This window comes from Danio rerio, chromosome 5, assembly GCF_049306965.1.
Source record: "Danio rerio strain Tuebingen ecotype United States chromosome 5, GRCz12tu, whole genome shotgun sequence".
Classification (NCBI taxonomy): Eukaryota; Metazoa; Chordata; class Actinopteri; order Cypriniformes; family Danionidae; genus Danio; species Danio rerio.
This window is the reverse complement of record NC_133180.1, coordinates 16148819-16165000: the sequence shown is the minus strand read 5'-3', so window position 1 is coordinate 16165000 and position 16182 is coordinate 16148819. Positions and strand designations below refer to the sequence as shown.

The 16182-nt window shown below is 30.5% G+C and overlaps 2 protein-coding genes across 14 annotated transcripts in view; one reads left to right on the top strand and one right to left on the bottom strand.

Moving 5' to 3' along the window:
- srrm4 (serine/arginine repetitive matrix 4) overlaps window positions 1-16182 on the bottom strand; it is a 763243-nt gene that overhangs the window by 381967 nt on the left and 365094 nt on the right. The window lies entirely within an intron of this gene.
- taok3a (TAO kinase 3a) overlaps window positions 1-16182 on the top strand; it is a 134992-nt gene that overhangs the window by 67248 nt on the left and 51562 nt on the right. For all 10 annotated transcript variants that reach the window (XM_073951993.1, XM_068221408.2, XM_001922630.9 and 7 more), the window contains exons 2-8: window positions 1221-1431; window positions 7194-7265; window positions 9282-9383; window positions 9554-9599; window positions 11346-11442; window positions 15050-15163; window positions 15251-15342. In XM_073951993.1, the coding sequence (XP_073808094.1) occupies window positions 1297-1431; window positions 7194-7265; window positions 9282-9383; window positions 9554-9599; window positions 11346-11442; window positions 15050-15163; window positions 15251-15342 (658 nt within the window). In that variant the 5' untranslated portion in view covers window positions 1221-1296. The remainder of the gene's footprint in view (window positions 1-1220; window positions 1432-7193; window positions 7266-9281; window positions 9384-9553; window positions 9600-11345; window positions 11443-15049; window positions 15164-15250; window positions 15343-16182) is intronic.

Sequence of the window (16182 nt, the reverse complement as noted above, 5' to 3'; positions counted from 1 at the left end):
CAGATCTGTTGGTCGTAGCACAGTGCTGATTCAGTAAAGGCACAGCTGAACAGATGTGTTTTAAGTCTGGATTTGAATGTGCCTGATGTTGGAGCACATCTGATCATTTCTAGACGCAGCCTGCTTTGAACTTTTGGAATTTCTAATTTGCTTGATCCTGAAGATCTGTGTGATCTGTTAGATTTGTATTCAGAAAGGTAATGTATTGCCTAGGCCATTTAGTGATTTATAGACCAGTAATAATACTTTAAAATCTATTCTGAATGTAACTGGGAGCCAATGTAAAGACCTGAGGACAGGTGTGATGTGCTCTGATTTTCTGGTTCTGGTCAGAATCCTGGCTGTATCGTTCTGGATGAGCTGCAACTGTCTGACCGTCTTTTCGGGAAGGCCAGTGAGGAGGCCGTTACAGTAATCCACTCTGGTGCTGATAAAAGCATGAACAAGTTTCTCTAAGTCTTCACTGGAAACAAAGCATCTGATTCTTGTTTCTGAGATGATAGTATGCTGATTTACTAACTGCTTTGACATGACTATTGAAACTCCAGAAAAGTCCAGAGTCACACCAAGATTCTTGACCTTATTTTTTTTGTTTGACCCTTAGTGCCAAGGTACACATTGAGAACCTCATCTCTGTTCCCAAACGCAATGACTTCAGTTTTCTCTTTGTTTAACTAAAGAAAGTTTTGGCACATCCAACTGTTCATTTCATGCATTGGCAGAGGGTGTCAATGGGGCTGTAGTCATTAGGCAGTAAGGCTGAGTAGATCTGAGTGTCATCAGCATACTGTAGCTGTGGTAAGAGATATGATTCTTTCTCATTTGGCTCAGTGAGTGCATATAAAGGTTGAGCATATACAGTATACTGTACACCCTAGATTGGTTTTCCTCAGCACAATTCCCATCCCGATCGTGTCTTCAGTTAGTAGACTGAGAATAGATGATGTTTTGTGGCTGTTTGAGTAAATTTAACCACATTAGCATTCACAAAATAAAAGCAATCTGATTTAATAGGTTTTTGAGTACTGTTTGAAAGCAGACAAGCTTAAAACAACATGGGCCCTACTAACATGTTTAGTATTTTCCACAAGTGTTTAAAAAAATGCACCTTAATGCTAGGAAGAAAAGGGTTTAATCCTTTAACTCACTTTCGTCTGTGCACGACCCTCACTTGACACAGACGAGCAGTCAGATTTTAATCCGCTCCATTCTTTCCACAGGCAAAGCAGGTAAATGCCGGGCCTGCTGAATGAAGGCGAGCAGAAGCACGTGGACATCGGAGGTTCTGTTTAACTCATGATGCCAACGTCCACACGGAAGGGGGCGGTGAAAGACCCGGAGTTTGCCAACCTCTTTTTCAAAGATGACCCAGAAGAAGTCTTCTGCGACCTGCACGAGATTGGCCATGGGAGTTTCGGAGCAGTTTATTTTGTGAGTATTTAATTATTATTATTATTATTTTCAGTTACTGTAATGTGGAAAATACTGTAATAGTTTACCAAAATGTAATTATCTTGATATCATTGATGCCTCTGTAGTAGGGGTCAATGTAACACCTTAACACTTAACATGTAACACTTTAAAATAATGGCTCTTTAGTTAATGTTAATGTATTTACTAACTTGAACAAACAATTTGCGATAAATTTATTGCGGTATTGATTCGTCTATGTTGACATTAGTTAATGTTACTAGTTAGTGTTAGTTCATGTTAATATTATTGGTAAGTGTTGGCTCATGTTAACTCACTGTGTGTGCATTAACTAATGATGACAAGCACAACTTTGGGTTTTAATAATGCAATATTAAATGTTGAACTATGATTAATTAATGATTTACAAAATTAGTTATACTTAATGTTAGTAAGTGCATTGAATAATTGAACATTATTCTAAAGTGTTACAATAGACACATTAGCAAAATAGTGATTAACTATAAATAGGGTATTTTTTGAGTGTATTTGTGGTGGTATTTTGGCTGCATTTGGAGAATTTACTAGCGTTTTTAATTGCTATATTCACTCTGTTGTGTTCTTATTAGCCCCTGTCCTAACCAGTGAATTTATTTTTTTAATCTTTCGTTCAAACAATTTGTTTAGAATGACTGATTCATTTGGAAATGAAGCACACGGCTATTATGAAATTATAATATTATAATTGAATTATTGTTTTGAATTTTATTTTTATGCCCTATGACAGAAACTTTCTTTTTAGGCTCCTTAGGCTATATTTTAATTTGAGAAACAACTAAAGTTAAAACAAACTGTAATGTTATAAATGTAACTTCTTGTTTGGTGAACTGTTGTGATCACATGACAATATTCAGAAAAACAGCTCTTTTGCTTGTGTGACTTGACTTAATCACTACAGTATATCATCCAGTACACTCTAAAAAATGAAAAAAGGTGCTAAATGGCACCAAAAGTGGTGCCTTGGCTCTTAATCATAGCAGAATCTTTTTCTTATAGAACCTTTGTCAAATGGTGCTGTATAGAACCATAAAAAGTGCATATAAAACCATAAAAGGGTGCTAAATAGAACCACTAAACCAGAGCCATAAAAGGTGCTAAATTGAACCATAAGGGGTGCTAAATAGCTGGTAATCATAAAGAAATAGCTGGTAATCATAGAGAAACATTTTTGGTATTATATAGCACTAATCTTTTAAGTTGCTAAAATGAACCATGGTGCTTTATAAAGCCAAGTTTAAAAGGTTCACCGAATAAAGCCCTAAATTGTATGAATTCAAGTTAAATGAATACAACGAATCAAGAAAATTTTAATTTTACATCTATTCAATTATACAAACTTATTTTTACAATCCTATTTAAAATTACATCTTTCCATACTCCATAAATTGAAATAGCAAAACGAATCATTTGACATTTACAATGTTTAATTACATTCAAATACATTTAATAATTATACTTTTTATTGAAGATATATAAACTTGTTTACAAATACAGTACTTAACTTTCACAACCAAAATGCAGTTAAAAAATACATGAACAATTAAAACCAACTAGCATCAAATAGCACTACAGTTACAACATGTTTTTAGTATGTATTGGTGTTCTTGTGTCATGGCGACATGCTTTTTTATTTTATTTTTTTTTTTTTATGTATTTTTCAATGAAAGTCATTTTGTGCTTAATTGGCACAATAAACCGCACTGAAAAGACAAAAGATCGCAATAGTTGAAGTCAGAATTATTAGCCCCCCTATGATTTTTTTTCTTCTTTTTTTTAAATTTTCTAAATGATGTTGAATGGAGCAAAGAAATTTTCACAGTATGTCTCATAACATTTTTTTTTTACTACTGGAAGAAGTCTTATTCGTTTTATTTAGGCTAGAATAAAAGCAGTTTTAAAATTTTTAAAAACTATTTTAAGGTCAAAATTATTAGCTCCTTTAAGCTATTTTTTCTTTCGATAGTCTACAGAACAAACCATCGTTATACAATAACTTGCCTAATTACCCTAACCTGCATAGTTAACCTAATTAACCTAGTTAAGCCTTTAAATGTCACTTTAAGCTGTATACAAGTGTCTTGAAAAATATCTATTAGAATATTATTTACGATATTTGGTGGCAGTTTATCAGGAAGTGATGCTTCTGTTTATGTTTGCTTTTACTCACTAAATGGAAGCAGTGCTTTAGAAACAAATGCTTTATGCCTATTTCTTTTTTATATTTTTGTTTTATGCACAAGTCGAATTTGCATCTTTTGACAGAAACATAACTAAAAATATATAGCATGCCCTTCAGGGCCTTTTCTACTAAATGTGTTTTTCCTCCCCAGCTTTTCTATTCGATCATTTTTATCAGCTACTTTTAAATACCCAATTTCCACTACCTTTTTAAAGTTCTGTATAAGATGAAAAGAACATAGTTGCAGACATTAAAACTTCAGAGACTAGAATAGCTTTTAATACCTAAGCCTGCCCCCCCACCCCCCTTCTTCTTCTCCATGTCAGTCAGTTCTTAACCATAGTTAAACGTGGAGCGTGTCACTTCATTTTTGAAACCGCACTACAGTGCAGCGGTTTTGTCAAATACAAGAACTGCAGCCTCATGACAAGTTCTTGTGCATTTCCTAATCTGAGAACTAATAGCATAAAGCCTTTGATTCCAAATCTGTGGCAAGACTGGAATCCGTCGTGCAAATCCCCCCTTTTTCTCTCTCTCTCTCTTTCTCTCAAATGCTGTCGCGTGCGCACACACACGCTCTCGTGCTGACTGGCCATCCAGATGTAGGGCTGGTCTCGAGGGGAAAGAATAACTAGGAGACCATGCTCTCAAGACAGATGTTCAGCCCGTTTAAACGTGAAGACCAGCTGGCCTCATGATACAGCAAGACATTACTGTCCGCCGTGCACACTTCTGTTGGCCATTACAGTGGTCAAACTATAGCATTCATGACTTACGAGACGCTACTGTTCAAATGTTTAGGGGTCAGTGAGAAAAAATGAATACTGTTATTCAGCAAGGACACTCGCAGTTAAACGGAAGTGACATTTGTAACATTTATAATGGTAGGAAAATACATTTGCTCCAAATGGATGTAGAATTGAAAAAGGCAAGGCAAGTTTATTTATATAGCACATTTCATACGCAATGGAAATTCAAAGTGCTTTACATAAACAAGAATAAAAGAAACAAGAAAATAAAAGCAATAAAGAATTTAAAATTATTATTTTTGATTAAATTATGATTATATAATAATTAACAGATATTAGAATGTGTTAAAACAGGTTATAAAAGAATGAAAAAAAAATAGAAACACACAATACAGTAATGTGATCTGTCGGACGTAGCACAGTGCTCATTCAGTAAAGGCACAGCTGAACAGATGTGTTTTAAGTCTTAATTTGAGTGCGCCTAATGTTGGAGCACATCTGATCATTTCTGGAAGCTGATCCCAGCAGTGGGGGCATAGTAGCTGAAAGCAGATTCATAACTCTTGGAATTTACTTGATCTTAATGATCTGAATGATCTGTTAGGTTTGTATTCAGTGAGTATATGTGTAATGTATTAAAATAGAACATTGTAAAAACATTTAAGGTTTTCAGAAAAAAAAAAAATCAAACAACAGTAGTTTATGATGATGATAATGATGGACATTTCTTGTTCAGAAAATCAACATATTAAAATTTCTTAATTTGCCATTACAGGAATAATTGATATTAAAGAAAAAAAAAAAAATAAATAAATAAATAAATAAATATATATATATATATATATATATATATATATATACAGTTGAAGTCATAATTATTATCCCCTCTTTGAATTAATATTATTTCTTTTCTTTTTCTTTTTTTTTTTTTAAATATTTCCCAAATGATGTCTAACAGAGCAAGGGCGTTTTCACAGTATGTCTGGAGAGTATTATTTGTTTTATTTTAGCTAGAATAAATGCAGTTATTAATTTTTTAAAAACCATTTTAAGGACAAAACTATTAGCCTCTAAGTTTTTTTTTTTTTCGATAGTCTACAGAGCAAACCATTGTTAAATAATAACTTGCCTAATTACCCTAACCTGCCTAGTTAACCTAATTAACCTAGTTAAGCCTTTAAATGTCACTTTAAGCTGTATAGAAGTGTCTTGAAAAAATATCTAGTAAAATATTATTTACTGTCATCATGCATGGCAAAGATAGAATAAATCAGTTATTAGAAATGAGTTATTTAAACTATTGTGTTAGTACATAACATTATATAATATTATAATGTTATAATATTATACAGAATAATAAAATCTATTATCCAAGTGTAATAAAGTTCAACATGACATGATAATAATAATAATATAAATAATAATAATAATAATAATATAATTTCAACCTTAAACGTAAAGTATTATCCTTTTGCATAATCTTAGTTTTTATTTTATTTTTTTTGTGAATTTTGTATTTATTATTAGATTTTTATTTTTTATATTTTATATTTTTAAAGACAGTTATTGTAAGTAAATTTTCGTAATTGTGTAATTATTGTACACATTTTTCAGAGGACATATCAAATGGACATATCATTTTTTTTCAAGTACTGTTTAATGACGATAACGACGATAACGACAACGATGATGATGAGAAGACCTTTCTTAAACAGAAAATCTGCAAATTAAGATGTCTTAATTTGCCATTACAGAAATAAATTACATTAATAAATAAAGTTTTGGTTTATACTTGGGGTTTTACCGACTAGTCGACTGTAATGCTCTGCCGTAACACTTTAGATCACGTGTTTTTTGACCTGAGCTACATGCAGCTTTACACACTAAGGTGGTTCACTGAATGACACTGCTCTCGGATTATTTAAAGTAATTTTTTTGCATTTTATTTTTCTTACGTCAACGTCAAAGAGTGAACTTTAAATCGTCAAATAGATGCTAGTTTAATCACTTCATGCAACTACCATAGAGCAGAGGATAGCCAATCACATTTATGCAACCTGTAAAAGTAATGTGATTGGCTGTTGCCCTTTGTGAAGCGTAGACGCGGACATATTTTGTGAATGAACCGTGAAGCGTGCAGCCACGGAGGTGTAAAACATTACAGCATGTGTAAACATCATCCACGGTGAACGCGGTGTAGATATGCAGAGAGATGTCTAATAACCAAGATCAGCCAGTAACCACGAAAAATGCCCTACTTGAACAGGATTTTGAACAGGTTTCTAGCGCACACCATCATAGCGGTAAAAATATGTATCTGAGCAAATCTCTGCCAGTGTAATATGGCTTAATGTTATAGCCTTTGATTTAGTGTTTTATGTTTTAAATAACTTAACATGAATCTGTGAGCTGAGGATGTATGCATTTTTCTGCACTCAAATATAAAATGTGTTGACTGCGTTTATTTAGCAGTAAAATTAGCCTGGGTGCTAATCCTAAATTACAAACAAACTTAGTGTGCACAATGCATTTGTTTTGCACTAAAATTAGTCATTGGTTATGTTGCATTGTTTTTTAAACATGTTATGAACAGCATGTCTATATATTTTCCTATTTATATTTTCTAAAATAGCATGGTTAGCACAGATCGTAATGGAAACGTATAATATTGAGATTTCATGATGAGTTTAAGAAATACAGATGTTTTCAACAGACATTTTCAGCACATGTTTCAAATTAAATTTAAACAAGCGTAAAGAAAAGTGTCAAATATGTCATGTTTTGTTTCTCTGCAGGCCCGAAACTCCTATTCCAATGAGGTGGTGGCCATTAAAAAGATGTCCTACAATGGCAAGCAAACCACTGAGGTGAGAGACACACTTCATTTTTTTTTTTTTTTTTTTTGTGAAACACTGATAGTTTTACCCTGTATTTGTATGAGCTCATGTTTTGCTTTAGGTAAAACGTGGATTCATACGTCATAAGCAAACCTCATCCAAATACCTGCAAATTGAATGGATAATAAAATCAATGCATTTATTTAAATATTCTTTATATAAAAATGCATTGATTGTATTATCTATTCAAGTTGTAGATATCTGGATGAGGTTTGCTTATGACGTATGAATCAATGTTTTATGTAGAGAGCAAAACATGAACTGACGCTAGAGGCCATGGTCTTTAGCCTCCTTGTTAGAGCAACCGATTCCCATACAAATTCAGTTCACCTTTATTTGTATAGCGCTTTTACAATGTAGATTGTGTCAAAGCAGCTTAACATAGAGGATTATAGTAAATTGAAATAGTGTCAGTTTAGTAAGTTTTCAGTGTTTAAGGTCAGTTCAGTTTAGCTCTGTTCAATGTGGTTTAATAATCACTACTGAGAGTCCAAACATTGAAGAGCAAATCCATCCATGCGGAGCTCTGCAGATCCCGAACCAAGCATGCCAGTGGCAAGGAAAAAACTTCACCAATTGGCGAAAGTGAAGAATTTAAAAACCTGATGAGAAACCAGGCTCAGTTGGGCATGACTATTTCTCCTATGGCCAAACAAAGAATCGCCAGTTTAATCCCAGCTCAGATTGGGTTGGGTGCAGTAGGACCAGTGGGTCACGTGTATTTACCATTTTTAATTTGATTTATTTACTAATATTGTAATTCTTCACCTAAATAATAAAAACAAAAAGTATGAATATGTAATAAAAAGTGTTAATATTTTACTCTATTTCAGGTATATATTATGACTTGATGTAATTGTTCTTCTTAATATGTAATTGCTGTAACAGGGCTCAAAATTGCGAGCATGTTGGTCACATATGCACTTGAAATTTAAGCTATGTGCCCTCATAATATATTTTGGAGCATTTGTGCGATTGCAAATAATGGTTTTCATGCGACCTGTTTGGATTGTTTTTCTAAAAACGTGCTGAATCAGTCTTCGCTGCTGCTAAATTGGTTTATATTAGCTGTCAATCACTCAAGGTATTCCGCAGTCAGGTGACAGGAGCTTTTGTGACCGCGGGAATGCAAACGGTTGTAGAGTAAAAAGTACACCGAATCTCGATGTGTTGCATTCACTGCGTGTTCAGAGCAAATGTCCCCTAAATGTAAAATTTAAGTAAATACAACGACGGTGCAAAATACAGGTTGTGCAAAATACAGATAGTGTAAATACAATGATGCAAAATACAACAGCATTTGTATTTTACAAAAAAAATTTATTTTTTAAATTGTACAGTAAAATGTTACTGAACGGATATTGAATTGTCCACATCTGCATCGCGGTGCACCGAAGAAACAATTCATTTTGACACACCTAGGGCTCATTAATTTTTTGTGGGTGCTCCTAAATTTTTTTCTGCTGCGACAATTTTTTTGGTGCTCCTAAATATTTGAAGTTGGGAGCACCGGTGCTACCGAGTAAAAAGTTAATTTCGAGTCCTGTGTAAATTATGTAAGCCTTTATTCACAAAATGTCATAATTGTATTGACATTGTATTTACATTTATCTTCAATTCTGCTCTTCAATAATCAGTACAGATATAAAATCTGCACAAAAACCAAACCAAAAGTACAGATATTCAGATGTGTGTATCTATGCTTGTGTTTGTGTGTGTGTTTGTGTGTGTGTGTGTGTGTGTGTGTGTGTGTTTGTGTGTGTGTGTTTGTGTGTGTGTGTTTGTGTGTGTGTTTGTGTGTGTGTTTGTGTGTGTGTTTGTGTTTGTTTGTGTGTGTGTTTGTGTGTGTGTTTGTGTTTGTGTGTGTGTGTGTGTGTGTGTGTGTGTGTGTGTGTGTGTGTGTGTGTGTGTGTGTGTGTGTGTGTGTGTGTGTGTGTGTGTGTGTGTGTGTGTGTGTGTGTGTGTTCATGTTCATCCCCTTTTCAGAAGTGGCAGGACATCATCAAAGAGGTGAAGTTTCTGGAACAGCTGCGTCATCCAAACACCATTGAATACAAAGGCTGCTACTTGAAGGACAACACAGCATGGGTCAGTACTGCCATTAAGAGCCATACAAATATAATAACGCATTTCTGAGCCAAGGGAACTGTTTTAAGTACTGCTTTCAGCTTAGTTTACCTGAAGTTAATTCCCATCATTCCCTGGGGCAACCATGTCTGCTTTTTTGCGATAATCTCATCTGTTTTTTTCCCGTTAAGCTTGTGATGGAGTATTGTCTCGGCTCCGCTTCAGACTTGTTAGAGGGTGAGTTCACACTTAAAACTTTCGCACACGCGCACACACACAAACACGCTTTCAAGTGTATAAGTACAGCATAGACGCACAGTTACCCACCCCTACAGAAGGAGAGGTAATTGTTCAAGCCGTCATGTGTTTTTTAGGCCGCGCTGAAGGCCTTTATTAACCACATCCCAGACACATTATAAAGCCCATTGTGTTTTATTTCAGTGTCACTACCAAAACCGCCATCGCCTTCATGTTTTTGTTTCCTTGAGATGTCGTCATGGTAACAGGCACAGCTTTAATGATAGACTGTTGGTTTCAATTATCACTCCGTATGTATGTATGTGTGTGTGTGTGTGTGTGTGTGCGCACGCATGTGTGAAAGAATAATTTAGAGATTCCAGTTTAACTTGCCATTATGTCATCGGATGAGTAATTTAGGCTGCATCTGTTTAAATGTATTTATGGTTTTATATGTCATTCTCTTAGGTCAACTTAGAATATAATCAATATACAGTTGAAGTCAAAGTTACAGCCCTCCTGTGGTTTGTTTTTATTTTATTTTAATTATTTTTTTTTTATTTAATTTAATTATTTAAATTTTAATTTAGTTTAACTTTTTATTTGTATTTTATTTTATTGATTTTAATTTCATTTTAATTTTATTTATTTTCATTTAATTTTAGTTAAAATTTTTACATTATTTTATTTTAATTTAACTTTTTAATTTTATTTTTATTTTATTTTATTTATTTTCATTTAATTTTTATTTTCATTAAATTTTTTTATTTCATTTTAGTTTAAATTTTTATATTTTTATTTTTGTTTTAATTTTAATAAAAAAAAAATATTTTATTTATTTTTGTTGTTATTTATTTTTATTTTTATTTAATTTAAATTTACAGTAATTTAACTTGTTTAATTAAAATTTAATTTTCTTTATTTTAATTTTTTTATCTTTCATAAAAAAATATTTTATAAATTTTCATGTCATTGATTTTAATTTTAGTTTAATATTTTAAATTTAATTATCATTTTTGTTTTATTTCCCAAATATTATTTAACTGAGTAGGGAATATTTCGCAGTATTTCCTATAATATTTTTCCTCCGCATTACCAGGGGTCACCACAGCAGAATGAACCACATGAAATGAATTGAATGTAATTAAATTAAATTTAATTTAGTTACTTTTAAAAAATATATTTGTGTTTTATTTTATCTAGAACTGCATCAAAATGAAGTTCATCTTCTCTTTTATAATGTTGAGATCAGAACTAAAGAAAAGCATTTTTTTTGTCTTTAGAGTATCTTCATAATTTGGTTTCCGTTTAGACCTTCGTTTGCCTCTCTCGCTATTTATTAACTAGTTGCAACCTGTAATTTTGTCAGTTTTTACCAGTCAATCAAATAATCGAGCCAAAAACTATTTTATTTTATGTTTTTATTTATTTTTATTTATTTTTTATGACTCATGATTTGCACATCAGTGTGAACATTCACATTAGAGGCCTTTGTTTAGTCACAATGCATTAAAAGTCGGTGATAAAAAAATTGCCCCAGTGTTACAAATATAGTATAGTAATAACTTGTATTTCAAAAAAAAAAAAAAAAAGATTTTAGATTTTTCAAGTTCGCGACCCTTTTCATTTAAAGGCCGTTTTGTCCATTCACTTTGAATTATTATTTTTTTGAGCACCACAACAAAAACAACAAATATTGAATTTGTTCATGTTAAGGTGTAATCAAGCATACTCTTCTTTGTCCAGTTCACAAGAAACCCCTCCAAGAGGTTGAAATTGCTGCCATTACCCACGGTGCCTTGCTAGGACTGGCTTACTTACATTCCCACAACATGATCCACAGGTGAGTCTCTCTCCAGCAGACCGATATCCATTTACATACCGGTACATTACGTACGCTTACCATAAAGCAGTGCTATTTTTATCTACATTTGATTTTATTGTAGGCAAGTAGATGATATTGTGTACTGATAACTTGTTTAGTTGTATTCCGCATTGACTCATATAATACAACAAAGCAGTGCTATTGTTTAATTGTATTTATTTTCATTTATTTATTAATTTATTATTAAATTAAATGAACTTGAATTGAATTGAATTGTTTTTTATTTAAATTTTTTTTTCTTTATTAAATAATTTTTTATTTTAATTTATTTTATTTTGTTTTATTTACATTTTTTATTTAATTAATTTAATTTAATTTAATTTTTAAATGTAATTTTAATTTGAGTTTTAGTTTATTCAGCATTGCACTAATTCGAATAAAACAATTGACATTTTATTTTGTTTTAGAAACTAGAATTATATTATTATAAACTAAAAATATATATCTTTTTATAATCCAAGTTTGTGCTCTAAAGTTTTAATGTCTGAAACTGAAAATTAACTTAATTTTTTTTTCAGATCTGATTACAATAAATTAATTGGTTATATTAAAGCTTAATTTTATTTTCCTAATTTAGAGTTTGCTGTCTTAATTTTAATTAATTTTATCTTATTTATTAAATCTTATTAAATTGAATTATTTAATTTATTTTATTTGTTTTATCTTATTAAATTTTGTAATTTAAATTTATTTAAATTTAATTTCATTTTTATTTTCATTTTCATTCGTTAGTTCATTTTATTTATTCAGCATTGACCTAACTCAAATAAAACTAAAGCTATTTTTTTACATTTTATTTTATTTTATTTTAGGCAACTTTAAAATTATATTATTGTAAACTATAAAAAAAGTTTGTGCTCTGTAGTTTTAATGTCTGAAACCTTGTTATATTTGTAATACATTTTTTTGAATAGTTTTGAATATTTTTTTTATTCTCTATTTTGTCATTTGCATCATTATTTATTTCAGAAATTGTATTTTATTTTGTCTTAAATTTTTTTCAGGTTTTACTAGAATTATATAATGAGTTATATCAAAGCTGAATTTTATTTGCCTAATTTAGAGTTTGTCCTCTTGGTTTTCAGGATATACTTTTGATTAAAGTACTTATCTGTGTACATCAGTATATCAGCAAGAACGCATGTGTCAGCTTATCATTTATTGGGCATGCTTTATTTAACTACTTTACAATGTGTGAGTTTTTTTTTATCAGTTTTATTATTAGCTTCCAGTAACACAGCTCTGTTTTTACTTTTGGATTCTCATTTTGTATTTTAATTATTTAAGCTTATTTTTTAGCATTGATCTGACCAGAATGATATTATTGGAGATCATCAATTACATACAGTGTTTTTGTTTATTCCAAGTTTATTATATTCAGTTTAGTCTTTAGTCTAAAATGTAAATAGGTTGTTATGATTAAAGTAATAATCCATAACACATTTACACGTGTCAACATTTATTGAGCATGCTTTACAGCAAATGAGTTCTTATCTGTTTCTTTAGCTTCCAGTAATGCAGCTCTATTTTTCCGTTTTGTTTTTCTATATTTAGTTTAATTATTTTCATGTTGTTTTATTTAATAGTTTGTATTATTTAGTTTTATTTCTATTTGTTGTTTAATTGATTTATTTCATATTTTAGTTTAGTTTAATATATATTTTTATTTGTTTTGTTTTTTCTATTTTTCATATTTTATTTTATTATTTTGTTTTTATTTTATATTTTGGTTTGGTTTGGTATGTTATATTTTCTATTTTTTATTTAGTAAAAAATTGTTTTTATTATATCTTGGTTTATTATATTCTATATTTATTTAGTTTAATTTTTTATTTTATATTTTGGTTTGGTTTGTTATATTTTCTTTTTTTGATTGATTTATTTATTTATTTTTTATTTATTTTATTTTTTTTTTACATTTTTTTATTGTAGAAAAAACACTTGAAATTTAACATGAAAATACACTTTTTTTACATTTTAACTCTTCCCCCCTCCCTCCCCCAAAGCATCCATATTCAGTGTAGCAGGTACATGTATTGTTATACATGGCCTAAGGCAAAGAAAAACATATACTGTATTCCACAAATAAAAATACATGTGTACATACATCAATCAATTAATCAATAGTGTGAGAGATATTTGCTTGTGCCATTGTATAGTTTTGTTCCAAAAATTGTAAAAACAGATCCCAAATTTTATGGTAGTTCTTTATTTTGCCCTTCATACTGTAGGTGTAATATGCAATGTAATGTGTCAAATCTTTTAGCCAGTGATCAATTGATGGACTTTCTGTGTTCTTCCAATAGTCCCATCAAACGCCTTGCAATAACAAGACACATATAAATCATTATAGTTTTATAACCTGATAATGACAAACCTACAGGAAATAAACCAAAAGCGCATATTTCAGGTCTAACTGGAATTGGTTTTAAAATAATTAACGAGATTAATGTTATTACATTTTGCCAGAAAATCTTAATCAACTCACATTCCCAGATACAATGAAAGAAAGTTCCTTTATATTTTTGGCATTTGAAATGTATATCTAGGATGTTTGGGTTAAATTTGTAAAGTTTTTCAGGTGTGATGTAGGTGCGCATTGCCCAGTTATATTGGATCATTTTAAATCTAGTGTTTATTGACACGTTCTGGGTTTTAACTCATATTTGGCTCCATTCTAAATCTGTCAGGTCATATTGTAAATCTGTACACCAAGAATCTTTCTCAGATTTTGATGTTTCTTTAGAGCCATTGACTAATTTGCTATAAAACAAGGAAATATAATTTGTCATAGGATTCTGATAAAACATTTTTTTTCTAATTCAGTTTGTAGAGGTCTAGCTAGTGAGTAGTTTTGCTTGACATTAATATAGATACAAATTTGTAAGTATTTATTTATTTTATTTATTTATTTTTTTAGTTTAATGTTTTTATATTATATTTTGTCTTGGTTTATTATATTTTCTATATATATTTTACTTTTCTTATTTTATTTTCCTATTTCATATTTATTTCTTTTTTAAATTAATAGTTTTTATTTTATATTTTAGTTTGGTTTATTATATTTTCTTTGTTTTTTATTTTGTTTAGTTTTTTCTATTTTTATGTTTTTTTTTGTTTTTTTTTTTGGTGTTGTTTTTTGTTTTGTTTAGTTTTGAATGGGGAAACATGAATGGTGAAAAAAGTTTGCACACTTCAGTTTCAGGTTCTAAAACCTTAATAAATGTTTATTATTAAACAAACAAAGCCATAACACATTCACACGTGTCAGCATGGCATTTCTTAAACATGCTGCATTTAACCACATTACAGCATAGGAGTTCTTATCTGTTCTTATCTTTTTTTCTCTTTGGTTTAAAATACAAACTTTTAAAATTCTAGAACATACTGGGATTGCTTTATTTAACTGCTTTGTGGCATTTGAGTTTCTTACTGTATTTTAGTAGCTTGCAGTAATACAGCTCTATTTATTGCACTTTATTTCATTTTATTTTATCACAGCTTTTTCCAATACATCTTGCTAATGCTTAACATAATTATTTTTTTGGTATTTTTCTTGTCCTAGAGATGTGAAGGCTGGTAATATCCTGCTGACAGAGCCCGGTCAGGTTAAGCTGGCTGATTTTGGCTCTGCGTCCATTGCCTCTCCTGCTAACTCTTTTGTTGGAACCCCATACTGGTCAGTATCACACATACTTTTTTTTCCAGGACAATGCATTTTGATAAACCGGGTTTGGTTGCACGAATACATGTGTTTCTACCGCAGGATGGCTCCTGAAGTGATTTTGGCCATGGATGAGGGTCAGTATGAGGGGAAGGTGGACATCTGGTCTCTGGGGATCACTTGCATAGAGCTGGGTGAGGGTCTGCACTATTGTACATGTCTTTATCCATATTTCATTCAGATATTTACTCCATGTAGCTATTATAAATCAATTGTTTTACAATGTTGTTCAATTTTATTTTTTAATAAATCATTCACAGAGTTAAATGTAACAAAAATAAAACTAAACATCAGGAAAAAAGTTATTCAATAGTTATTTGAAAATGTGTGTTTTATATTAAAAGTGTAAATACAATTAAACAAAACTGAATTTGATTCATGATTGAATGTATTTGCTTATGCATGCTTATTATAATGCTTAATTTAAGTTGGTTATTTAATAGCGGAGTTTTATATTTAAAAAAATAAAATTGATGATTAAATTTAATTTTGGGAAAGCCTTTTTTGGGCTTAGTTACAAAAACGTAGTATGTTTATGTTAAATTAAGAATTAATAATTTTTCAATCCAGTCAACATTCAAAATAGCTAAGAGTGACTGGACTAAAAAAACACACTCCAGCCAATAAAATATAGTTTATAAATGTTTTTAAGTACATTTATCAAGTTTAGAGTCAGGTTTTGGCCAACTAAAAAAATAAGAGTTTAAATTATATTTTGAAGAAAGAAATTTGAAGCTTATTTAAAAAAATTAAATGTGCAACTTGTTACTAAATATACTACCTGTCAGGAAAAAGGTTTATTTAATAGTTTTTGTGATTATTGTTAAGGCATGCTTTTGATTGTTTAATATAAGTTGGTTATTAAAGTTCAGAAAAAATAAATATGAATAAAAATGATATTAAGAAATAATTTTGGGAAATTATGGGTGAAATTGTAAAGAGTAAAGTTATCCAAGTTGAAGTAATATTCTTGC